The sequence below is a fragment of the Heloderma suspectum genome, chromosome 4, assembly GCF_057233095.1.
Source record: "Heloderma suspectum isolate Gila_16-S chromosome 4, 16-S_ref, whole genome shotgun sequence".
Classification (NCBI taxonomy): Eukaryota; Metazoa; Chordata; class Lepidosauria; order Squamata; family Helodermatidae; genus Heloderma; species Heloderma suspectum.
Genome location: NC_139461.1, coordinates 137565290 through 137593029, shown reverse-complemented (window position 1 = coordinate 137593029; position 27740 = coordinate 137565290). Strand labels below are relative to the sequence as shown.

General features: G+C 39.5%; 1 protein-coding gene across 1 annotated transcript in view; it reads left to right on the top strand.

The window, feature by feature from the left end:
- The window catches only part of LPCAT1 (lysophosphatidylcholine acyltransferase 1), a 55827-nt gene extending 28915 nt beyond the window's left edge, over positions 1–26912 (top strand). The window contains exons 5-15 of the mRNA XM_084850664.1: positions 1049–1109; positions 4352–4410; positions 6173–6207; positions 7000–7054; positions 8020–8102; positions 9155–9280; positions 10221–10374; positions 11962–12060; positions 14233–14371; positions 16249–16424; positions 26398–26912. Coding sequence (XP_084706790.1) covers positions 1049–1109; positions 4352–4410; positions 6173–6207; positions 7000–7054; positions 8020–8102; positions 9155–9280; positions 10221–10374; positions 11962–12060; positions 14233–14371; positions 16249–16406 — 969 coding nt within the window. The 3' untranslated portion in view covers positions 16407–16424; positions 26398–26912. The remainder of the gene's footprint in view (positions 1–1048; positions 1110–4351; positions 4411–6172; positions 6208–6999; positions 7055–8019; positions 8103–9154; positions 9281–10220; positions 10375–11961; positions 12061–14232; positions 14372–16248; positions 16425–26397) is intronic.
- The last annotated feature ends 828 nt before the right edge of the window (positions 26913–27740 follow it).

The window sequence follows — 27740 nt, the reverse complement described above, 5'->3', positions numbered from 1 at the left end:
AATAGTGATATAACCCTTTGATCATTTTGTTGCCCTGTTTTCATCCCTTTCCAATTTTATGTTGGATATCACTTTTGAGGTGGGACAATCAGAACTGCACATAATATTGAAATATTGTCACACCATGAATCTGTATGGTGGCATTTTGACATTCAGCCCTTTCGGTTGAGGTCTCTCATTGCGTAGAGTTTCTTCAGCATATGCACAGTTTTCCTCCTGCAACCACCTCTTCCTCTTCTCTGGGCCTTTTCCTAGTGCAGGAAGGAGGAATAACTTCTTCTGCCTTCTTCCTCTGTCATTTGCCATATATCTTCACACCAAATGTGTGTGAGAAACTGTACTGTCTTGGTTTAAAGCAGGGGGTGTATAACCTTTTTCCTATGAAGAGTCGTTGACTTATGGGGAAAGTCCAGTGGTGGGTGCAGCCAGAGCCAGAAGTGGATGGAGTTTGTAGGATGGCTGAGGATGGCACAGGCCCCCCACTCCAGGTTTACAAAATAGGATTACTACTACTACCATTTATATTGTGTTTAACGTTATTGAGCACTATTGGTAAATATAGTGCAGAACATAGAATTTTGGAAGAGATGAAATCCTTACTCCAAAGTCTTGGAATTTACATTGGATAATAAAAAAGATGGGAAGATAGGTTACTTGATGAGTATATCCAGTTCTAAAAGAGAAAAGCATTATCACCCTTGATATGAAGGGGGGTGAGGGAAGAGGGAAGCGTTTCATCACCCTGTCTTGGCTATTGAGAGGGCATCTAGCCCTCAGAGTTTGGAATTCTCAATATATAGATGCTTCAAAGATACCTGGGCCACATTCCATACATTCTTTCATGGGTCACTTTCTGTTTGTAGAGTGTCTCAGGGAGTAACCTGAAGGAAGTAACCTCTTGAAACTGTCACAAATACTTTGCAACATTTTAAGGTTAACCAAATTTTAAGCCTTTACATTCTAACTCTGAAACATATGTCATAAAAAGATGCACAGCATGTATAAAAACAATTTGTAACAAAAGTTTCATTTCTGTTTCTGTTTTAAGATAATGATATTCCCAGAAGGAACCTGCACTAATCGATCCTGTCTAATTACCTTCAAGCCTGGTAGGTATTATGTATATCCTTTCTTTCCTATGCAAGGTCTGCATAACTTCAGATTTTGAAAGGTCCAATTTATTCTCATTATTGCCTAGGGGCACCTCATATGTTACAGCAAATGTATGTCCCTTTGTTTCCACTCTGGGTTGGCTACATCTTTTCTGTAACGTTTGTATGTTTGGAACATTAGATAGAGATAACCCCGTGAACTGTAATTGACCCAGTCGCCCTGGCACATTTACAAAGTGTTCTCAGAAACTCAAGTTTTCCTAAAGCATTGCATAAGAACATAACTAGCCCACAGCAAAAACACAGGGGCTGTCTTTGTAATGTGAGAAATGACTCTTGTGTTTACTTACCACCTTGTTCTTAAAGAACTTCAGTTAAAATATTGTGCAATTTAGATTATTAGTTGCATGCATTATGGAATTCTTACATTGACTAAAAAGTGAAAGCTTTCTTACTGAGATTTGTTTCTTTGTTTTTTGCTGTTTTTACTGTGACTCTTGTAATCTAAACCTTCATATATATAACACAGTTTTTTGGCCTAGAAAGCAAGAGTACCTTATGGTAAAAATCTGCTCACCATTACCTGCAAAATGCCAGATGTCAAAATAAAGGTGTTTCTATCTTGGAGACATAAAGTTACGCTCATTTAGTTCAGGAGAAAATAGCCAAAATATGTCATTCCGTCATTCTATGTGTTTTGTGTTCAGTCCTTACACTTGCTGACTATCACCTGTTTCAGGTTGAGGCATGTTGTAAATTATTTAATAGTCTGTTGTCAACATAAGTGAGGACACCTTTGGGATATAATCTGGCCTAAAATATTGAAACTTAAAACCTTACTGTAACAACCTAATATTTTTTAGGATTAATGCCATTAGCTGAGTTCTTTGAATGTTTCCTATGGAATTTTTAAAATATTTCCAAGTATGTTCAAGAAATATTTTCCAAGACTTGCTTACTGAAAATGAAAGGTGAGACTCTCAGTTTTTGCACTCTGACTTAGTAGGTGAAAGAAAGTGTTCAGTTGTTTTGTGTTGTTGCCAGTTGAACGGTCAGACACAGATTGTTTTTACTGTGGTGGTCCTCACTTCATAGTCCAATAAAAAATACTATTGGAGAGTATACCATTTGCAAAAGTTACAAAAAGAAGTAGCTCTCAGCTATTTAAGTTCTTTTGAATCTTGTAGTGCAAATGGGCCCGTATTTTTTACAATGTTTTGCTAAACTATAAAGTTTAGCCAGTATTAGGTAATCCAAGCATCGTTGTTATGAGATCAATGATACTACCTTCTGCTCTATTCCTGATGAAAAGGGGTAGTGTGATGCCACTACTTTCCCCAGCTGTGTCTGTTCTGATCTCACTTGGTATGACTCTTGAGTTGTGTTAGACTATCCCTTTATAATCTGTACCCCTGTATGACATCTGCATACATCAGTGACCTGCAGTGTCCTAATCAGATGGATATCATTCCATTCTCGATCCAAATAATTTCATGTTAATCGCATCCCATGTACGTGCATGCATAGATCCATATGTATATGGGCTGTCTATGAGAATAGTGAGCAATAGAATCCATGGATGAAGATTTGAATAAATAAATCCTGTTGAAAATATTATATGCCCAATTGATTCTCTTTCTACCACCATTTTAACAATTACTAATATTCAGTCCTGTTGGTTAACATGGTCTTTTGTGGAGTGGAGTACCTTGTGCTGGAGAGGCTTCAGATTGTCTGAGTATCTAATCAAATTTTCTGTGACAACATATGTTTGTCCAATAGTGAGTGTATATTCCAGACACCTTCCCTAAATAACACCAGTTTCTGTTACTTTCATGTCAAGACACAGAGAAAAACACCTTGTGGACTCCGTAGTTGAAAGAGGCCTGGACTTCTTTGTTGGTTCAACAGGTTTCACTAATCCATTAGTAAACAGTGATTGTCCCCAGTATCTGAGGAAGAGAAGGTTGGATGAGAGGTTGCCATTCAGGTTTTTAAGAAACATCCCAAGGGCCTCTTTCACCAGACATTTGGCAGAATATGTCAACACAGTCTAGCCTAGAAAAGCTAGAGAGTTCAGTTGCGGAACCCTTGGGAAAGGTAGAAGCCTTGATCTAAATCTGTGAATGTTGGTGAAAATTGCAAGGGAGCAGGCCTACAAGGGGAAAGAACTGAGTGTTCCAGAAAAGATTTTGATTGATTTATTTTTCCCCAGTAGTGAACAAAACAACACAGGAAACTAGAAATATTATTGATTTGTTTAAGGAGCGATCCTATTGAGATAGTTGGTAGCCTCCAAAATTGGAAGATACCGACTATGCAGTGCAGGACAGATAGATGGGATCCTTTCCTCCGCATCTCGCCCGCCCTGTATTTGTGGCTGTATTTGTGCACATTTTCACACATCTAGCTGCAGCTTCAGGGTGGGAAAGGGCCTGGAGACTGGGTAGGAAGTTGTCTAAAACAGCTTCTTTGGTCTCCTCCCCTCCCTACCCATGGGAATATCCTATTTTCGCCTTCTCCATGCTCCGTTTATGAGCGCGGAAACAGTGGCAGCATGGAAGGAACCATGCCAGCTGTGAGGAGGAGGAGGCAGGGAGTGTGATTTCTGGGAACCAAGGTCAGACAACCTTGGTTCCCAGAAACCAAAAAATCCTATGGCCGTCTAGACACTGTCTAGTGGCCATAGGATTGCTCTCCCTGTTGTTTCCAATTAGAGATTTAGGCTGATGTTACAATCTTCTTCCATCAGACATTTGTTTTAGTAGTATTAGCAATAACAATGTAGATCATTTTCACATATCTGTTATTGGCTGTTGTGTCTTGGTTCATAATAGAAAAGAGTGGAAACAAGGCAAATGTTTCCTATTTAAAAAGAAAAGCTTTGCCTTTATCAGGGAAGGCAGATAAACCTTGTGATGGAACTTCTTCCTGTTTCTGCCATGTCTGTTTCTGCAAATATATAAAAGTATGATAGGATTTAACTCTCAGGAGATCACTCCCATCATGAACTTCTGTGGAATTGCTTGCTGTCACTTGCCTTGGCGAAGCACCAGTTCTTCCTGTGTCTTTATGTGTGGAATAATGGAACTTAGGTTAGTCTTCACTAACAAGTTCCTTTGATTCCATTGGGTCTAGCATAAATAATAGTAAGTCTGGATCCAATCCATGGTCTTTAAGACCATAATAGCAGGTAATTAGAAAGTATTGTAATTATATGTATCCTGTGTGTCTTGTAGGAGCATTTATCCCTGGGGTGCCTGTCCAACCAGTGATTTTACGTTATCCAAACAAATTGGTAAGCTCTGAATATGTTTTGACCACTACAAATTGTGTATGATAATACCGATATAAGGAATATATTCTGAAATTTATTTTGTGAAAAGCAGAGCAACCATAAATCAGGTAGTAGGTGACATGGGCAACTGTAGCGCTCTTGCTGTTTCTTAGTATTAGTTATAAGAAACACAGCATGTGTTGGCTCAGCTGTTCCTCAAAGCAGAAGAGTATAAATTATATTCCCCAAAGTACTAAAACGACTCTTATTTTTCAATATTTTATATTTTTACTTCATATCTGTGGTCAGTGGACCGTAAATAATAATCTGCAACTACTCCTACGCTAGCTAGAAAAAAAATAAATTTGATATATACACAGTGCATCCCGTTATGTAATGGCTAAAACTCAGGTTATGAATTTTACCTCCTACTTTGAGAGCAGCAGTCCAGCACAGTTGAGCTGTGGGAGTTCCTTTGCCCTTTCACACATTTTGATTCACCCTGAGGGGAGCAGAGGATTTCTGTTAGCAGCTAGGAATGTGTATCTATTATTGCAGAATGCAACCTTTATTTACTAGTATCTCATTATGGTAACAGCCATTCAGTTTTTCCTGAGAAAGTACATGTGAAGTTGTGCCATTAATCTGTTACTTTTCTTCTTCTGTATTGCTTAGGCCATAGGCCATTCACATACAAAGCAGCTAAAACAAATTAGGACAAATACAGCATAAAAACAAAAATCTAAAATACTTGGAAGCTAGAATAAGTTCACAATGCATTAATTAAGATACGTTTAAATTAAACTTCATCCAGTATTAAAATGGATAATTATAATCTAAACATTAAATCAGCTAAAAAGATCACTAAATCAAAGCATCCCCGAAACAGTCAGCTGCATTATCAGAAATAAATTTTGCACAGATTTTCAATGCTGCCAAAGCAGAGAGAGAGACCTTGTGAGTTACAGTAGTATCTGTATCAGGCAAAAGGTAGAAAATCTTCTCTGGAACAGAATTACAATACAGCAGGACAAAATAAAACCCAAAAGTTTATATCTTGGTTCACAATACAAGGGGCAGGACAACAAATGTGGCAGTTCTTCAGTCTCTGAGGCACCACAAATACATAAATGTTGAGCCAAGGGAATTTGGAGATTTCTCCATCAATCACAACTGTTGGCATAGTTTGAAAACGAAGAGCCGTGAAAGCTTGCCTAAGTTTTGGGAATGTAAGCTTAATCAAATAGGCAGCTCTTTGGTGGTCATATTTGTAAAGCCTTTACCATTTCGAAAATTTCGAGCTATTAACAGCCTGCCTGTCCAGAAAAACACTTTGACTGAAAATACATTCACGAAGCCTCCCTTTTATGTTCAAGGTAGAGAATACATCAACCAAAGTAAAGTAAGATTGAAGCAGATTATAATATCTTGAACTCCAAAATTTACAATTCAGCAACTGTTCATAACATAATTCCATGACTGAAATGTTGCTTCTGTATCACTAGAGGGCACTGATAATTCCCTTGTCACTGTGTTGTAAGCTAGAAAAATTCATGGCAATATACTGTGATCTGGAAAAAATGTATCATTTCTTCAAACCTTTTTCATCTTTATGGTTTATATATTGACAATATACAGATGGCAATACTAGACAAAGAGTTTTCAAGGTCTGTGCGTATATATGTACTTCTACATTTTTTGAAGTGATTCTGTTAACATGCTGACTCTTGTGCAATGGAAAGCCTTACCAATTCATTTTTAATTGTATTTCTTTGGAACGTAGGATACAATTACATGGACATGGCAAGGTCCTGGAGCGTAAGTCAGCTACATATTATTCAAATAAATTATTTCTCCTTTTTATTTCGTCATACTTTAAATTGTGCAACTGTGCTCAAAATACATATTCACACTAGTTTTAAGTGGTGGTTATAGCATTTCTAAACACCAGTCTGTGAAATTACGCGATATAATGACAAATAACTGACAAACCACCAATTATTTTCTGGGTTAATTATTTCTATAACTGGTAAGGACTGAATATGTTCTTGCTTCTTGCCTATTTTATGTGGAATATCTTTACAAACAAAATAGTATTCAATCTTAGAGAGCAACCCTATGGCTGCTAGATCATAGGATTTTTCGGTTTCTGGGAACTGAGGTCATCCGACCTCAGTTCCCAGAAAACGCACTTCCCACCCCCTCCTTCTTGTAGCAGATGTGGTTCTTTCCACAATGATGCTGCCTCTGTGCTTGTAAACGGGTTGCAGAGAGGGTGAAAACGGAGCGTTCCCGGGGGCAGGGAGGGGAGGAGACTGTGGAAGCTGTATTAGACAGCTTCCTGTCCAGTCTCCAGGCCCCTTCCTTCCCCCTCCCTGAAGCCACAGCTAGACACCTGAAAACACATGTCTAGCCACAAATGCAGGGCGGCTAGAGCACGGAGGAGAGGATCCCCTCCAAGTTCTGTTAGCACACATTGGATAGGCGTCAGCCTCTGAGTTCGGAGGCTGACCTCTGTCTCCATAGAATTGCACCCTTACGTTCATTGCAGAATGGATAATGTTATATGCTCTTGTAAATTAAAAATGTTTTTCTTTCTTTTTTCCTAAGGTTGAAAATTCTGTGGCTTACTTTATGTCAGTTTCATAATTTTGTGGAAATAGAGGTTAGTATAAAAATTACCAGTGTCTTTGTATGCAGTCCTGTGCATACTTACCAGAGTCAACTAAAAGAAATCCAACCCATTTAATGGTAGCCCTCCTATGTTTATGTACAGTTCAACAATGGAATGGTTGATACAAAATAAGCATAGATTCTGTAATTCAGGAGAAGAGGGTAATGGTGTTAGTGTTTATTCTCTCTCTCCCTCCTTCTCTCCTTGCATTGAGGAGGTAACAGGAGCGCTTCCACTCAGGGTCAAAAGAACAATAACATTAACCAAAATGGTCAGAGAATGGCATGAGCATGTTGGGAGGGGGAGTTAATGTCATTCATCACTGATTATGCCACAGACCATCTGTGAAGGCATCTGTGACATTTTTACAACCACATTTCATGCGTGCAATGCTCTTTTAAAGAGGAAAATAGTATTTTTCCAGTTTAAAAAGGCTTGAGCAGTTGGGAAATTAGATAATTACTGCAGTAGAAGGACAACACACAAGAAAAATAACCACACTAGTTTGCACTAAAATTATTTTGTTCCTAAGGAACCAACAAGTCATTTTGTAGTAAGAACAGGACTGAGTGAAATATTGAAAACATGTCATATTACTCCTACTCCAAACATTGTGTTGTTTCCGGTACCTCCTGAAGACATTGTTATTTTGAGAGGCTTTCCTTGAGTGACCAGCTGCAGTTTATTAAATTCAGAATTTGTTCCTTTTAAAATGTTTTAATTCTTTTATCTCTGTTTGCCGCTCCGAAATCTTTTGATGTGGAATAGTATATAAATATTGTAAATAAATAAAAATAAGAAAATTATGTCTGAAAAAACTTCAAGGTTTGTTGTATTTGCTCTTGAATGTTTAAACCTGTTACTGAAATCCTCTTGAAAGCAACATAATTCATGTGTGTTTATGCAACATGGTAATGAGGTTGTGTTGAAATTTGATTCCATTTTTCTACTTGCAGTTCCTGCCTGTGTATGTACCTTCTGAAGAAGAAAGGAAAAACCCATCTTTGTATGCAAATAATGTGAGACGTGTAATGGCAAAGTAAGTGTGCTGGCATTTCAGAAAGCACAGTCATGGTACCTAGTTATTTTGATGTTGGTACCAAATGTGTGTGTTATTTTGCCTGCATATGAGCTACTGTAGAAAAAGTGGGGTGTTTTCCCATACTGTGGTGTCAAAAGTTTTACAAAGAAAATGTTGCCTTCCTTTGACAGGGGGTGGGGAACAAATGGAAAAGGTCATCCCACCCCCCATACCAGTCACCATCACCCCACATTCCTATCTCTCAACCCTGAAATTGGTCTGATCTTGTTGCTCTGCTTGCTATGACAGCAGCAAATTTATCAATGAATGGGATAGTGAGGAAGTTGGGGTAGAGAGCGTTTCTTCTGTCCTCATCCATCACTAAGACCATTGCCAGGGGTTGAGCAGGGAATTTGCTTTTCCAACTTAGTCCTAACTGTATAATGAGTAAGGCTGAAAGAAAGTGCTATTGGCTACTGCAGCAACCTGCTTATAAAAAAGCAGGGCTAGATCCATAATAACTCCCAGGCTCTGTGCCTCCTTCAAGGCAGCAGGTACCACACCCAGATGCAAGTCCAACATAATGTCCACTGGACCCTACCTCTTCTTTGTCTCTCTGTCCCTGTTTTTTCATTGTATAGAGGCTTGTAAACTATTCTGATGAAATACTATCTTCCCATGACTTGAAGTTCAGAATAGTGCCAGTGTGGTGTAGTGGCAAGAGTGTTGGACTAGGAGCTGGGAGATCTGAGTTCTAGTCCCCACTTGACCATGGAAGCTCACTGGGTGACTTTGGGCCAGTCACAGACTCTCAGCCCAACCCACCTCACAGGGTTGTTGTTGTGAGGATAAAATGGAGAGGATGATGATAATGTAAGCTGCCTTGGGTTCCTTGAAAGAGGAAAAAAGGCGGGGTATAAATGCAATAAATAAATAAATAGTGAACATTTGTGTTTAGGTTTTGTCCATTAAAAGCAATTTGTCCATTAAAAGCAGTTGTTCCGTTATAGGCATGATATTATAAATAAAGTATATTGTGCTTGTATAAATACCTACTTCCCTTACTGAAGGGCTTTGGGAGTACCAGTAACAGACTATACTTTTGAAGACTGCCAGCTGGCTTTGGCTGAAGGACAACTCCGCCTCCCTTCAAACACCTGTCTCTTAGAATTTGCAAAACTTGTAAGAAGTCTTGGGTGAGTAGATTTATCAAGGTGTAAAAATTTACAATTGAATTCTTGAAAAGCTTTGTAACTTCATAAAATCAAAGGTAAAAGAATTGAGTATGTTGGCAGTGAGGGCAGAAGTTACCACTTATTGTTGTGAAGAAATGGCACTTTTTAGTATTTTCTTTTTCTAATCAAATTTGAGAATATTACAGTAATGGACCAGAACCAAAAACTACACAACTTCAAGGCCTGTCAGTATTGTCTAAGATGAAATTATAGAAGGCATGTTGCCACTTATTTCAGCTGAGCATTCCCAGTTTCAGTTGGCTGTGGTTCTTATAATTATAGGAAAGCAAAAATTTGCCTGCCAAGGTGAAACTATCATCTTCTAATTTTTGGTACCATCAGGAAGGAAAAGTCATCCTTATTTTTCCCACATTTGATGCGAGGAAGAATGGTTATGGTTTGCACAAATTACAGATTCAACATTGCTTAAATCCATAAATAATTTTTAAAAGAGGGGTATCTTTTTACTGCAGCTGTTTTTTGGAACTGGGATCATTTTTGCCATTGGTTATTGTATTGAATTCAATTTTCAGAAATGGAAGGTCTATCAGAGTGTTCCACATTTTTCTGATAGCCACCTATACATTCAGGTGAACCACTTGGTACAGGATTTTGGGGAATCTACCATTTCAGACTGCAAGTATGTGGATGCATGTTTGAATGACCCACCACAGGATGAAAAGATGTGGAAAATCAGTATAGCAGGGTGGAAGTTCTAGCCTTGTTCTCTTGTTAATCTGTGAGAGGGAAACAAAGTAAATTACAAACTACCCAGTTTGAAATCGTAAGTTACTCATGATACCCAGTTTTTAGCTAATGCAAAGAATAGTATGGAGTTTTTCCAAAAGGATTACTTGCAAAAAGTAATACATATGTTTGTCATTTTCCTCTCCATTTCTAGATTAAAGCCAGAGAAGCTTGAAAAAGAAATTGATGTATATTCAGGAAGTGCCAAGAGAATGAATGGCAAAAGAGTCAGTCTCAAGGAGTTTGCTGAATACTTGGAAGTCCCAGTTTCTGACACGTTAGAAAACATGTTTGCACTTTTTGATGAGGTAGAAAATGCAACAATTTTGACCTTGCTAAATAAACTGCTTTCATTATTTGAATTAAGCCCTAGATCATTCTCTCAAGTCATCCTAAGAATGCTATTTGAAGTTGTGTCGCTAATATAGCTTTAATGCAGATATCACCTGCTTATATTATGAACAATAGTTCCTAGAAATATGATTACTAAATTCAGAAGATCTTGTTCAGATGCCTTTTGCCTGTTGTGTGGTCTTAAATGATGCATTTTATTGGTTGCTGGTCACCATTTTACCACAGAGGAATACAGTTTTTCTGCTGTGGAAAATGGTTACAGCAGGTGAAATCCAGTTGTGCCCATCTGCCAGTAGAATAGCATTGGTCAGCAGAACAGATTCATTTCCCCTCTGCAGTCCCCATACATTCCCCTGAAATTTGCTCTGGGGGTAGGGGGACCTACTGGAGCAGGGGTTGGGGTGCACAAGGAGCTGCTGGGCAGAGGGGAAAATGGAAAACTTCTAGTTGGTTTGCGTGGCGTTGGATGTGTCACAGCACAGCTTCAGCACTGCTGTGGGCCTTGTAGTTTATAGCTAAGATTTGATTAGAAGTAGCCTGGAAACGCTTGGGCATATTCAACAAGGCCCCTGTCTAAACAAGGCATCACTGCTCAGCCCTCCATCATTGACGCTGCAGCCCGGGCGACCTTTTTGTAAACCACACTCCACCTCTGCCAGGTTCTTGCAGGCAGCTTCCAGCTTCCCTGCCTGCCTGCCAAGGCCAGGCCAGCAGGTGGACAGGAAGTCGGGTGACTCCCCCGGGCTCAGCCCTGAGAACACTGACAGAGATAAGCTCACAGAGATTCTGACATTCCAGAGGCTGAATAGGCCCAAGCCCTTCCAGGCTACTTCTAATCAAATCGTAGCTATAACCTACAAGGCCCACTGCCGTGCTGACGCTGGGCCCTGACAGGTTGTTGCTTAGCCTATGATATTTTCATATATGTTTTACAAGTCAAACTGCATCTTTCTGTTTGTGTCCAAATATATAGCAAGCACAGTGGGCTAGTTCACACGACACAACAGCCCATAATGTGTTAATTTACCCACAAGGAGCTGCGGTGCATATGGGCCAGCATTATGAATATGTCAGCCCTGGTCAGGGGTTGCCATGGCTTGTCGTGTTGTCTGAACCCAGGCAGCAGGGGTTATTTGAGGGTTAAACAACCCTTGCATAATCCTAAAACAGATGGCAGGCACTACAGCACCCTGATAGTTAATTAACGCTATCGTGTCATCCAAACCAGGTCAATGCATGAGTGTGACATCACAAAGATGGTACTAAAATAGCAATTTAATATTTTGGCACAGTTCCTAAATCCCCATTCTTTAAAACAACTGGCACCTATGTGAGACTTTCAAAAAGTGAAAAGGATTTAGTTGCCACATTAAAAATCAATACATATGTAGTTTTAACCATAGTCTTTGGAAATCTGTGTTTGCAAATTTTCGTGCAAACTTTTTTACAAGCTTTTTACACATGAATTTTAGAGTGTCACTTTTCTCAGTGTGTACTTCCTATGAAACTGGTAATATTGTTTTGGTTCTTTCTCTTAACAGAAGGAAGATGGTCTGATTGACTTAAGGGAATATGTGACCGCTTTGTCAGTAGTCTGTAGGCCTTCCAAAACTTTGCAAACAATACAGCTGGCTTTTAAGGCAAGTAGCAGTTTTTATTTAAGCTGTATTAAAGGCTATTTAAAAACAAAGGTATTTTTGCAAAATAGGTAAAATTGATATTGAACCAGACACCACAACATCATCCTATCCCTGGCAATTAATTTGAAGTCATTACTGACTTTACAGCTGCTGTACTTAACATTCATATTCATGAATGGGCATTATTGCCTTCAACAAACAGCAACAATTTGTTGTACTCTGTTCTTTTAAATCAGCAGGAACATAGTGCTATGCAAATTGCTGCTGTGCAAGCAAATAGGTAAGTAAGAACTAGTTCACATGTTGATACCCATTGCTTGATGAGTGCAGGAACAAGTGGCAACTTGTATTTGTGAATGAGCCATCACAGATACAATGCTACAGAGACAACTTTTCATACCAGTTATATTTTATTGTGTTGATTTTTTTGTGTGAGAAGCAGCTAAAAAGCAGCTAACAAAATGAAAGAAAACCACCTCATAGTAACTCAAGCATAACACTTTTCAGTAAAGTTGGTTCACACATTCAGCAGCAAGTCATTAAACACTGAAAAGTGAAGTGATCTAAGTGAAACCTAAGCTGTGTGTACCTTTTTAAAGCTCTAAATGAGCTGGGACCAGAATATCTGCAGAACTACCTTCTCCTGCATGGACCTCCCCTTATCCTAAGCACATCTGGGGAGGGTTTGCTCTGGGTTAGATGCACTCTCCATGTGGTCGGGTTTATTTTATTTATTTTAAAATATTTATAACCTGCCTTTATGACCATCAAAACCCCCAAGGACCCTAAGAATAGTATAAAATATATCACCTATCAAAGCTTAACTAGTAAAACAGCCCAATCCTCAAAGGATAAAAAGAGGCAGTAAATCAAAAGGCCCAAGGGCATATTAACTGATCAGTACTTGCAAGCCCTCTCTGCCCTCAGCACCTAGGTCAGTTTTCTCCATTGTGCTGCCAAACCTGAGGAACATTTCCCATGGTGGCTCACGGGATTGCAGTCTCCATGGAATTTAGGTAATAAATGAAAGCTGCTCTTGTTCCATCAGGCTAGCGATACATGATTAGTCCATCTCCTGTAGCAGATGTTGAGAGACTGATATTTTAACTGGTATTTAGTGTTGTGATTAGCCTTTATATTTTTATGCAGTGTAGTTCTTTTTCTTGTTCTTCATTGCCTTGAGCACTGCTTGCAGTGGAAAGACAACTGATAAGTTATATCAATAAACAAACAGTTAACACTCAAAAGATATAAAGAACTTGCAGACACTTGTATTGCCAAAGTGATTTGGTTCTTGATTTTACCCAGCATAAGGCAGATCAAGGCAGGCAACTATCCTAAGGCTTTATTAGCCAACATAAATATTACAAAATAGACCCACTGGGTTTTATCCATTGTGTATATGAACACCAGTAATTCATTCAACTGGTCCCAAATTATGGTGTTTCCCCCAGGCAAAAGCATGATACCTTCTTCCCCTTGGTGGACTGGGTCTCTTTCCAGGTTGTAGTCACACCACCTCTCCGACTGGAATCCCAGAGGCAAGAACGAGAGAGGCAGCAGTGAGGTCAGCAGCTTTTGGTGTTGGACTCTTAGGCCAGGCATCCCCTGGCAACCTCCCTTGCTGTTTCTCCAGCCGTCTTTTGTAGTCCATCAGCAGGGCCTTGCAGCAGTCTGTCCTGTAGGCTTAATCCATGCCACCTGTGCTGATTGCCTACCCTTGTGGGAAATGCAGCATCACCATCCAGTCTTAGCAGTCTCTGCTTAAAGGGATATTCCCATGCTTGCTGTATCCGTGCTTTTCCTCAGGAGTAAAGGCATGAAGGGAAGCTGTGACAGGTCACACCTAACTCCTTGAGGTACAATTCATCTTCCGGTAGGTTCCCAATAAAACACTTTAAATTCTACAGGGAAAAGAATGGTGGTGTAAGCATCAGCACAGCTGCTATCAGGGAAGTGGAAGGTTTATTTATTATTTTTATTATGGGGAAAACCTAGTACTGGGCTTCAGGACAGGAAGGGCTGTGACATGCTGTTGAAGAGCTGAGTCACATATCAATTTAAGATAACTACACAAATCTTTAGTTTTAGGTCCTATATTTAGTAGTAAAACTAGTTTAAATATGTTGCTTTTCTGGAACAACAAATCATACGCCTACATTTTGTTCACAGATGTATCAGTCAGAATCAGGAGCTCTAACAGAAGAAGATTTAACTTACATTCTAAAGACTGCCATGGGTGTGTCAGACCTTAATGTGTCAAACCTTTTCAGAGCTATAGATGATGATGAAAGAGGAAAAATTACATATGGTAAGTCTATGAAATGGTTTTGAAAATCCATAGACGAAGTGCTTTTGTATGGGGATCAGGCATGTCATATGGAGATGAGGAGTATCCTCAGGATGTAGTGATGGCCACCAATGTGGATGGTTTTAAAAGGGGGTTAGAGAAATACCTGGAGGAGAAAGCTATCAATTGCTACTAGTCCTGATAGCTGTGTGGTACCTCCAGTACCAGAGGCAGTAAGCTTATGTACACCAGCTGCTGGGGAATATGGGCAGTGGGGTGCTTTTGCCCTCATGCCCTCCCCCAACCTCTGCATTTTATCTTCACAACAACACTGTGAGGGAGGTTAGGCTGAGAGATAGTGACTGGCCCAAGGCCATCCAGTGAGTTTTATGTCCAAGTGGGGATTTGAACCTGGGTCGACCCAGTCCTCCTAGTCCAACACTGTAATCACTATACTGCACTCAGCCATGTTATGATCACTTGTAACTAAAGCTTGCATTCTATTCTATGCTCAGGTCCATATCCTACAACATATGGCCTAACGTTATCACTGATCTGTTCAGAACAAACAACAAACCAGTACAGAAACTCAAGAGAGAAAAAATGCCTGATCTCACATATTAGCTCTTTGGCTTCCCTTTCCTTCACTTCTCACCAAGGTGCAACATATCCTGGTTGACAGCTGATTGGCCACTGTGTGAACAGAATGCTGGACTAGATGGACCCTTGGTCTGATCCAGCATGGCTGTTATGTTCTTATGCTCTTATTCCCTCAACTTGTTCAGGGGTGAGTGGTGATCCTTATGTAGTCAAAATGGCACTATTCACCCAAAAGAGGGAGGTATCATCAGGCCTTGAGAAACACCAAGGTTTGTAGAAGTTTTTAAAAAATCAAAAAAACTAAAAGAGAGAACCAAAAACAGCCCACTGAGGAATGAGCATGCTCATTAGCAACAGAACACTACATCAGGAAAGAAAGCTCAGATGGGAGGGGGTAGTGGAATTGGCTGGTTAGAAAGGGCTGGTGAAGAGAAGGGAATAGCTTCAAAATGCTGCTGATAAGCTGACAGGAGCGGCTTGCTGAGAGAAGAAGCAAGGAATGCAGAGGAGGGAAGGAAGAGACTGAAAGGTGAGCAGGCGTATCAGTGTCTCCTGCAATATGCAGCCACAGGATTGTGTTGGATATGTTTTAGGTTGTCTACCTTGCTTATCACTATCACTACCTTGCAAGTGATAGCTTTTTTAAAGAGTTGAAAGCAGTTGGAAAGAGATTCATGCTCATGTTGTGTGCAGTCATCCACCTCTGGTAAACGGGTAGTGCAGATTTCTGTAATTAGAATAAATCCAAAACCTATTTGATAGAAGCAGTGTGTGGGACAAAAAAAGAGAGTGTACACCATAGTAAGGAAAACGTTTTTCAAAACAACTTTCAGCTTTCTTAAACTACTGTCAGTTTCCAGTCTCAGTTCACACAGGGGATCTAAAAGGCCTAGTCAGGGCTACATGAACAAAGTGTGCACTGCACAATGTTCCCCCAGATCTTCTGCAGTGCTGAACAGCTCCTCAGCTGGCAAGTCCACCTGGAACATGTTCCCTAAAGATAAACAGCTTGGGGTAGGGGATTAATTATTATATTGGTTGGATCCTGACTTAGTCTTTCTTAAAATAGTCCCATTTAAATCAGTGGGACTTAAGTTAGTCATTATTAACTTAAGTCCCATTGATTTATTTGGATCTCCTCTAAGCATGACTAAGTCTGGATCCAGCCCATCCTACACAATAGCTTTATTGTTCAGGAGACTTACAAAATCATACCAAAAAAAAGAGACTGTGCTGGTAATAGAAATCTCAGTCATTTTATATGCTTAAAATGTAATCTTTCTTTTATCCATTTCTAGATGATTTCCACAAATTTGCTGAAGTGTATCCAAACTTTGCTGAGGAGTATCTATATCCTGACCAAATTGAGACTCCTGCCCCTAATGGTTTCTGTACAGACTTCAGCCCAGAAATTACTGAAGATAGGAGAAATCGCCTACAGAAGAAACTGAATTAACAGTTCTACCATCCTCTGGTGAGAGGAGTATGTCCAGTCTTGGGCTCTTCATAGTCACACAACTATATAACCTGAAATATGTGAGAGGTGTGTGTGTGTGTGTGTGTGAGAGAGTGTGTGTGAGAGAGAGAGACAGAGACAGAGAGAATGAGAAGATTGTACTGCATTAATGATCGTATTCAGGCTTCATTTTGGGAAGATCTTGTTTTCCCATCAGCATCTTGGAAAATTAAGAATGTAAATGAACTTTCTCTTGTGTGCTTAAAAAGAAGATGCTTGCATATTTATATCCCATTGTTTAGTTTCATGTACAAAGTGTCCTACAAAGTGTGCATGTGTAAAGAATACTGTAGCTCCTATGGTGTCAAGTGCACTTCGGTGATTAGTGTTATCCCGATTTAGGGAATTGTTTGGGGTCAAGTTCTGCTTTCCTTTTTCACATGAAGACAGATTTGTTGACTAATGACTACTGTCACTGGTCTTCTAAGCAAAACAAGCTCAATTTGGCCCTCTTGTTTCCATTTCAGTAAACAGATGAAGGAAAAAATATGCAAAAAATATTTTTAACTAAGGAATTGTTTTTATTATTTTTCCTTGCAAGATTGCTTATCTTGTCTTTTAGTCTATGGCAGTATCAAAAAGGGCAAGGAGAGTTCTTGTCCCCAGGGTTGTGTGCATTCTGTGCTAAAAATATTAAAATCCTGTAACCCAAATTCTACACATGAACAGCTGAATTCCAAAGTCTGTATAAATCATGCAAATTAAGAACATTTCCACATTTTGCATAGTTCTGCTTTTGTTGAACATGGACAAGGGCAAAAAACTATGTAGGCATGAGAAACGCTGCCCATAACAATTGGAAATTCAAATTACTTTTCCCCACCTGCAAAATAGCTGCTTAGGTTTTATTGCCTACATGCTTCTAAGCTTATCTACACAGCCTTAAGGTCTAGAAACATCCAGTTTCAAAAAAAATGAAAGTTAAATTCTCAGGATGATTAATTCTGCACTAAATTCTAACTTCTGTACTTTTGGGTATGATCACAGAATGCACACAGCCCTGGATACTTCCCTGTCTTTTCCATTGCTGTCCCAATTGGGTTTTCTAGAGGAGTATCATTAAACAAGGTGCATTTTAAAAGCAGCTTCAATAGACATGACTTTTTTGCACAGAAACAAAGTATTGCATAATGTAGATTGAACAGGCATAAAACAAACTTTTGTTAACATCAGCAGTCCAAAAAAAGTCCCTCATAAGTGGCCACAGAAGTCAGAAGTTGTAACTGTACAAGCTTGTAGAAATAACTCCCAACCATATCTAACTCTGCTTTTCTACTACCCTCTGCCTTTGTAATTGTTTTTCACTGCAAGACATTGGTCTGGTTCACACATAATGCTAAGCCAGTTTTTAGCATTATCTGCACTAGCTCGAACGAAACTGAACAAAGCCTCCGGGCTTGTGTGCTTACCAGACTTCACATCCAACGGTCAAATATTTCCACACCCCATTCAGGGTGCTTTCCCATTTACTCTGGAAATATTATTATTTGTTCCCTGCATTACACCATCATCAAGTAGTTATTCTACTTTTGAGTGCTTTTGAGAGCTCACAAAATCCAACTTTTGTTTTTGGAAGGAACAGAACAGCAGTACAATCTCTGAAGGTGTAGATCACCTCTTTGGGCTGTTAGTATTACTCTTTATTTTTAGGAGATGTAGTTTTGACAAATGCAGTGACATTTCAGGAAGCTGAGCTCTACGGCCACACCTCTTTGCTTCAGCACTTCTTCACCATTACCTTCCATTGGGCACCATTTTAGCAGAACATTTTTTAAAACTTTTTTTTAATTGTGCTAATGTTAAAAAAAGTACAAATTTAAAACTGACTTTAAAAATTCATATACTGCTAAAATTGTCTGCTTAGATGAATTGCTACTCCTTTGCCCACATGCTTGTGTAATGCCCACAAGTGTGGACAGAAGATGGTAGAAGGTATACACCAAAAATCTCTATAACCAGCAAACTGTGGAAAGTTACTTGAAAATCCTCATGTAGCTTACAGTGAAAGAGCAAATTAGGTTGTTTCCAGATGAGGCTTTTATTGTGCAAACGCTCTGCCTCATTCACAGAATTTTATGGCATGGAGAGGTCCAGACATCGTCTCCCATTTGTAGCCCTCCCATGTTTTCTCATTGCTGCTTCCCTCTTTTTTCTTACCAGAAAAAAAGAAATTATTTAAGGAAGAAAAGACAGAATAGCTGTGGAATGCCTTTTGATTGGTAGCACTAGGAGCCCTCCATCTAGAAGCACCCTGAGTAGCGCTAAAGTCCACAATGTGGAAGCACTCCCTTTCTGCTCTGCCTTTGCATCTTCCATTTCATTTACACCATGTGAAACACCCTTTGGGCAGGCCTCTTGTAGTAGTTCAGAAGCAGCCTTTTCCTGTGGGCAGCTAGACCCTGGTGTGTGTCTTACCTCAAGGCTCAGTACCTTGAGGACTGGCAACATTCTTTTTTTGGAAAAAATTAAGCTGAACTTTATTCGATAGATAGATCGGACTACTGGTTTATTTAGATGCCTGCTCTATTCAGAGACTAATGGTGGAACCCAGTTAGCTCATCTTGCTGACTTCTGTTAGCAGGACGGGGAGGCAGGGTGATTCCCCCTGTCCCCTGCAGCCACTTGCATACCCTCAAAATATGCTCTGGAGTCTTGGAGGACCCCCTGGAGCAGAGTTTGGGAAGATGTGGGGAGTTGCCATGGGAAAGGGAGAAGAGACGGTGATATCATCACATGATGGAAGTCCACGTGCGGGAACTTGGATTCTGCCCTAATGTCCTATATGTTGTGTGCAAAGATAATACACACAAACCTAAACATCTGTGCAAATAGTCCTGTTGAAGCTGTTGGGGTAGTGTATTTCACAATTGGGACCAAAGAATCAAGAACATTTTTTGTTGTTAAAAAGAGTTGTTATGATCACTTCAGTTCTACTGTTAGTGGGAACAGCTTTTTATACATTTCAGCTTGTTTGTGGGATAATGACTATAATATAGAGTCCTACTTGGTTAAGTAAGCGTCACAGCATTTTTATAGCTCTTACTGTCATTTAAAATAATTTTAATGTAGGGTTTTTCCACAGCTTTTCAAACATAGGGGGTTTTACATAAAGTAACAGGATTGGACCTGTTGTGCTATCAATTTAACTTTTTTGCTATTGATCCTATTTTGAAGAATTGCTTAGTCTCTGCAATCTTTAGGTTTTGCAAGGCATGTGGAGAAGTAGGTGTTGTAAAACACACACACACACACACACACACACACCCTGAAAACCCTGTAATCTTCATCATGGAATGCCTTGGGAATTTTCACAGGTGAAGTCTATATAGAATGCAGATTGTGTAACACATCTTATATTTGAACATTATTCGGGTAGGATGGGATAGAGAAACTGCAAATGAAGGCTGTATTCAGTAGGCTCAGAATTAACCCCAGCATGATCCTCATCCTCCTGTCTTACCCAATTGCCAAATTTATATAGAGAGTGAGCTTCATGATAGCATGGATAATCACTTGCATAGATTAATCTTAGTGTGATTGCAGCTAACATGTTATTTGTGAGTTTGGTCCGTGCCCCGCCCCCCCACCCCCCTCAGTGGGCTGCATTGGTCACAGCAAAGTATAAGTTCTTGAACCTGAAGGATAAGATTGCCTCATCAAACAACACATTTCTGATTTTGGAGAGACTTCAAAATGCCAACCATGATAATGGAGATTATTAATTATTCTCCATCATATATTCTAATAGTGAACTCATTTTCCTGCTGCTGATCCTTATGTATCCAAAATGGTACCATCCATGCACAAGAAGGAGTGTGGGGTGGGGGGGACATGAAACCAGAGGGAGAGGAACAGAGAGTTCTGGAACTGGGTATGGCTGGCTGGCTGGCTGGCATCTTGGAAAGGAGCACTTCACACTGCAACATTTTGTTGCAGGTCCCACTTATAGTTTAAAACTTCGAAATAGCTGCTAGTGCCATTCTTCTCCAACACAATTGTGATGGGCACCACTCCCTATTATATAAGAGGGCTGTACAGTACTACAATGAAATGGGAAATACAGCCACTTTCCACTGTGTTGTTCCACTATCACCTTTCCCTGGTTCATTCCCCATGTTAGCCTGGCTGGACTGGAAGTATCCTTAATTTCTAAACATCCTTAATGAGTAAGAAGGCTGAGAGGACAGTGTTGTCTGGGTAAGCTTTGAGAGAGAGGAATCCTCAAGTAAAGAGGTGTATGAGGTTTATCCAAACATTCTATGGATTTTATTTATAGACTCAAGGGACACGGGTTATCATAGGAAAACAAAGATTAATTACACACAGCAGTCTTGCTCTTGTTTCTCTGCTTCCCCAAAGGTCATTGGAAGGGCAAAAGAACAATGTGTCAGGGTCCGGCCCTATGCCACATCAGTTAGATCCTCTGTGAATGTCTCTGCTCCAGAGATCTAACTGCCTGAGGGTCAGCTGCCAGTCGGAGCTGCATTTTCTTTTCCCCTCCTGGATTTCTTTTAATGAAGAGGGGCTCTACCCCCTGACAAGAAGTTCTCAAGGCCAGTCCTAGCAGATCACTTTGCTACAATAAATCATCACCGTTCTTTTCCTTAATCAACTTAAGGAATTCCTTAATTCCTTAAGTTGCAAATGACCTTCAGCATAAACATTGTCCTGTCATGGTTACTTTGTACTATGAATTATACATTCAGCAGAGTCCCAGATTGACTGGGTTTAAGAACAGAGCATAGGTAGCCATTAGAGAACCAAATCCTTTTGGGCTGATTGCTTCGAAACCAAACTTTTCACCTTTACCTTCAAATAGGTAATAGTTATGAATGGCCAAGAGTCCTGTCTCATCTGTGGAACTAATATGGCCAGGAATGTCCTTGTTCACTGTGAAATGGCACTGGTACATAGAGGCCCACTTTAGTAGCTTGTCACAGATAGGGCCCGTATTAGCAACTGGCTAACTTTGGGACCAATTTAGGCCCACTTCAGTGCTGCCACTGGCTCCCTAATTGCCAACTCCAGAGGAAAAGGAAGCCTGGTGTATTGCCCTTGCAGTAGGCTTTGAACTCTTAATTTAGAGGTGCCTAGATAGTGATAAATCAGATCCATGTTTACTTACAAGGAGATACTTTATTGAGTAACTGACAGCACACAGGCGTACCCAATGGTTGGATCAGACAGCTTCTCTGAAGCCCTAGCCATGGGGTAAAATAGGTTTTATACCATACATGTTAGCAGTGAGGCAGCATAACAACAGCAAGCACCAACTAGCGTTCATTCCCAGTATAGACTAGCAGTGCTTGGCATAAACATAGCTTCACTTCCCAGGCACATCTTGATAAGACACTCTCACTCATTAGTATGGAATGTGCAGAGGCGGCTATCAGCCTTTGACTCATCTCACATGCTCAAAGGCTCACTAGCAAGGGAATTGCACCAATAATGAACTTAAACAAGCATTCTGGATCTCTAGGCCCCTCTAACACTACAGGTGACTTGGCTACGGTCTTGGGGCCAATACACCTGGATCTGGAGCCACCTGAGGTGAGGCATGGGATTTGGTCTCCAATAACCTTTGTTAAAATGGCCTCTGGTATAACTAATTGCTGGCTAGGGCTATAAGAAATTTTGTGGCCCCCCGGTTTACTACCTAGCCCTTCCAGGAAGACCTCTTCCTCCTTCTACAGCTTACAGAAGCCTGTAGTAGTAACAGTCCAGCTGTCTCTCAAGACTTTTTTCATTCTCAAGAAAAAAAAGCAAACCTCTAACACACAATTAGCCCCCCCCCCAAATCTTCCTTCCTCTCTCAGCTTGATACTTTACCTTAGTTATGTCTGTTTTTTAGATTCATTATGTATAACATTCAAAGTCTGGGACATTAATGTTGACATTCTGAAAAGCTTGTTTAGCAGGACAGAGAATAACTAAGACCTGCCATTCCTTCAAGGGAGAGCTCTTGCAGAAAAAGGGGCCTATCTATGGGTGTATCATTTAGTGGAAGTTTTTTGAGATACACACGTCTTCTGAAGGAGAGGAAAATTACTAAAAGGTCACTTATAATTAGTTCAAAATTCCTTAGAAGTTTTTTTTATAGAGGTTGCCTTACTATTATTTTATAAAATTGCATTTCTTTACTTCAGAAAGTATCCGTTAGAATTGGTTTTAAATCCTGCTACATGTTTCTTCCCTGTTCATGCCTCTTGCTAAGAACATTAGCAAACCAGCTGAGGTAAACAAATGTAAGGAAGATTATCTCGCAAAATAGAATGATTAAATCTCTTTCACTGCTCTTACCATCTTGCTCCTTCTTTTGATGCATGCTGTTTAAGACTGTAAGTGTCCAAATAAAGTGTCAAGGTGGCAGTTCATGACAGCAAACATTAATATCTCAGGACAGGATGGACTAAATGTCCTTTGACTATTTGAAAAGTCCAAAATCAGTCTAGGATAAATTTCAGAACATGGATTGGACTCGGGCTCTTTGCTTTTAGGGCCAATGGCTTGTGTCAGTCATTGGCATTGCCTCATTTTTTTCTCTGATTGTGATTTCTCGTCCTTGCCATACAAATTGCAGTGAATGGAATATAAGCAAAATCTGCAGGAAATGGGGCCATCAGCTTTTCCCTTTTAATAACAAGGAAGCAAGGATAATTATTTTAAATCTCCATTGGCTTGTCCTTCGAACCTGATGATCTTGGTTCAGGGTTGAAATAGTTCCCTTATTTAAAAACTCAAAGGAAGGCACATCTTTCTATACTTAGAGTACCATGTCTACTCATTACAAATCTGTCATTTATTATTTCATTTACATTTCTTCTTGGCATTGGTCATCATCATCCAAAAGTTACTGACCTTATCTTCAGAAACCTACTGGCCTTAGGGGTCTTATTTCTTCTGCTTCCTGAATAACCATTACTACTTGATCTTGCTGTGTGAGCAGTAGTCTACCCATGACATGCAGTATTAATTCAAACTCCCAAAGGATTGGTCACAGTTCAGCACTGCCTGTTTACCTGTGGGTGGACTCTTGTCAGTTATGTACCATCTGGAAAGAGAGATTCATTTTCAGAGTTTCAAATACATTCAGTCTAGTACCTTTCTCTTCTTGTAAGGGTTTGCATTCTGGCTTGATTTATCACACAGTAAGGTTTACCTAAAGCCTGTCATTTTTTGTTCCTCTTTGTCACATGAAATCATAAACATCATCATAAAACCTTCCCAGTGTATCCTCTTGAAAAATACTTTGCAAGCTACAATATTTCTGAGGAAAGATTATTGTGTAGATATCAAGTATTCTGCCAACTAAGCCCTACCTTACGACTTCTCACCCCACTGTTCCTCAGAAATCCAAGGAAGTGGGAGGCATTTTAACACTAGGCTTACAGCATAGTCAGAGCTTCTCGACACTGTTGCGGCTTACACAGTAAAATTTTAAGGGGGTGTGACATGGCCGCTGGTCATCTGGTTCAGAGCTCAAAAGTGAATCAAAAGTACTTTTGATAGTAATGGGACACTATGGCCTCCTGGATTCTCCCAAAATTTTGGCTGTAATATCACATTGTAGCAAGAAGCCCAGGAAAGAGTGAATCCTGGGCTCTGCTATTATAGTCTGTAAGGCAGATGTTGGAACCATTATCTTGAGACCACTTTCCCATGCTTAGTTTTTATTCCATGCTGTGCCACTACCTCCTTTTCTGTAAGCTTCTGTATTTTCAATTTTAGTGTTGCAGGAAATAAGGAGAAAAATACCTCTGCTGAAATAAAATACAGGGCTAATATATTCTTCACCTCTAACTACAAAAAAAGTTAAGAAATTTAAGGGTGTAATCCTATGGGGGTAGTTGGCTGCCTCCGAACTCAGAGGCGGCCTACTATCCAATGCAAGGCGGGTGGAACACGGAGGGGATTTATTCCTCTGTGCTCCGGCTGCTCTGCATTTGCAGCTAGACAAGACGATTTTGGCTGTCTAGCTGGGGCGCCTTGGAGCGGGGTGGGGGGAGCCCAGACGGGACATAGGAAGCTTTGTAATGGTGCTTCTGCAATCCTTTCCCCACCCCAGGAATGCTCCCTTTTGGGCCATTCCGCGCTAGCCAGAGCCAGGGACAAACAGCGCCTCTTACAAGGCGGTGGGAGTGGGGAACTGGATTTCTAGGAACCAACCTCGGAGTGCTGGCTCCGAGCTCACTTCCCAGAAACTGAAAAAACCTATGACCATCTAGATACTGTCTAGCAGCCATAGGATTGCACCCTAAGTCATCTTTAGAAACTGGTCAGGATCCATATAATCTCTAAATAGTTCCACACACATCCAGTGGGGCTTTGGACTTGTGTTTTTTTAAACAGCCATCTCTCCCCGTCCCATGCTATTGAGCAATTTTTCTTTCAAAACTTAAGGATAGTTTGTGGTATGAAGTTTCTTCCTTGTACATACGGAAGAAAAAAAATCTACAGGATATATTGAGCTCCTGGAATGTGTTTGAAATAGCTCTTTGGATCCCAACCATCATTTTATATTTCTAAAATCATCTAAAGTAGGAATGAGACCAAAATTGAAGCTAACAATGTTCCTGCTTACAACTTTCCCAAATCAGAAAATATATGGATTTGCAATTTATTTCAAAATCTGTAACTGTGTAAAAGGGAACTGAAACATATTTTAACAACTATTAAGTATGAAAAATAACTATTTTAGATGATAAAGTAACAAAAAATTTTGAATGCTTTTAATGTCTGTATTATTCCATATATCTTGCCTCATACTGTGAAAATCAAAGTGGACACTTCTCGGAGTATAATAAGCCAGCATTATGTTTAAACTTTCCTAATACAAAAACATGAAAACAGAATATTCTTATATAGATGGGATTTCACAAGTAATAGGATACGTTTAAAATGTCAGATTGCCGTAGTTAGTAAAATGTTTTTGTGTTCTGTTTACATTAAGGCTACACTTTTTCTATGATTACCTTTAGGGGAGTAAAAGCCTCTTAAAGTAATAATTGTTATACATTAGAACTTCAGTATATAAGTAGCTCCTCTTAAACAACTTCTAAAGTTTATAACATAAGGACCAAGGCTAGGAAACTACATCTGTGGATCTACACATCTACTAGCTTTGTATGAAGTACTTTATAACTTGTAAGTTACAGCAGTTTATTGAAACTATCTCCAAGATTGTTGCAGTGGGACCATTTTCTATATCTTTTTGTAATTCCAGGTATCTTCATAAGCATTATGGACAGAAATTTATTTTTAAAGGGACCTCAAAACATTTAACCATCAATTTAAAATGGTTTTATGCCTTTTAAAATTATCATGAGTACTAGATCAAACTGGTGGCTTGTTTATATATTGTCTAGCATTGCTACATTTCTAGACTTTTTAAAAACCAATTAAGTTTGAAGATAAGTTACTAATCTCTGATGTAAACAGTCACACTTTGGAGACTGCTTTGCTACTGCTATACCCAATGTGGGTCACTGCCTAAAGACAGAATAATGCTGCAGTCCAATACCCACTTACCTAGGAGTAAGTCCCACTGAACTCAGTGACATTTACCTCTGAGTAGACATATAGATAGGATCATGCTATAAACCTCTAATTGGACCAATAACCTTTGCTGATATGACAATACTGATTTCCTACTTGTGCTATTCAGTGAGGGAATTAGTGGGTTAGACTTTAGCAGCAGTTAAATCAATGCTATACATTCCATGGCCATCAGTGCTACTAAATTAAGTCCTTCTGTAAAGAGAAAAAGTTAATCTGATTCTTGGGACAGTTTTCTAATGCTGTATCTTTGCATTCAGTTACACATGATGTATTGTACTGATGAAGCTAAGAATCAATATTTCTGATGCAGTTGTACCTTTTTCCAGGGGTTTCTCTTGTGTACATGTACATAGATTTTTTTTTCATTATAAAGGAAATGACATTAACCATAGTCCAGACAGGAGCATACATCACGTGGAAGATGGATCTGCAGCCAAGTCCCTGAACTTGCTATATAGGCAAATAAATACGTTGGATGTGGATAGTGTACCAACTGTTGCATCAGTGCAACCTCCCAAGTTATGATGTCATGTTGGCATAGCACTTCCATTCAAAAGTGCAAGTAGTCATGTTTCAGTGCTGAAATATTTCATTGTCTTTACTGAAGTAATCTTTCAAAGAATGTTACCTTTTTTTTGTACATTGTCTCAAGTTTATACAGTCTGACTGTACCTGATATCAGTACTATTCACTAATTTCCTAAAGGAAATACCTCACTTTGAGCAATCTCTTTTTGTAATTGTCAAGTGAGTGGAATTTTGTGTCTTTGTTACTGATTGTAAAGTGCTATAAACTGAAGCAAGCCAAGGAACAAAATAATAATCGGTTTTATGGTTTACCATTATAAGACATGCTGATTTCCTTAAAATAAATCTGGTGTTTGTTTATAAAAATGATTAGTGTTTCCTTTTGTGATTTTAATTATGCACTATGGAATCAATGCTCATTTTGCCCAGTTGGGGTTTTTCCCAATTTGACTGGCTTACTTAAACTGAATTTTCAATATGGAGACAAAAAGAAGCATGGGCATGGGGGCAAAGACTTTAGCTTTCCTTTTTTTTAATGTTGTGATATTGGTACCTTTTAAAACAAGAGCTATGACAATCAGACAATACTAGCTGTACCTTTTGCAAAAAAAATTCACAACCGTGAGTGTGTAACTTATGATTCACTAACTTCGTTAATCAGCTGTTTTACCCAATTTTGAGATTTCACAACTTTGTATTAAATTTGTATTAAAACTGTTAGAAATAGACTGGTACAATAAGCAAGAAAGTTATTCAGTTTTGAAAGCTTTTTAAAAAAAACAAGAACCTGGAAATAGCTATGACCCACAGTTTTGGAGTTATACATAACAGAAAAACGTATTTCCAATTATTTTGATGAAATTAACCCCAAAACTTATTTTTTGGTATTTTTCACTGAATCTGTGTGGTAAATGCTTTAATTTTAAAAGAAATATGTAAGGGTGCAATCCTGTTTAGACAGGCAGCCCCTCTGAACTCGAAGGCAACCGCCTATCCAAAGCAAGGCAGGAGAAGCACAGAAGGGATCATTCCCTCTGCGCCTCTCCTGCCCTGCCCTGCTTATTCTGCTACGGGGGGACCAAGCCACGGGGGACCAAGCAGGAAAAGAGGCTGCTGTACTACACATAGGTTGTGTCATACACGCAGTTCCGCTCTCCCTGCCCTGGAACGCCCCAAGCCCCGCCCCTTT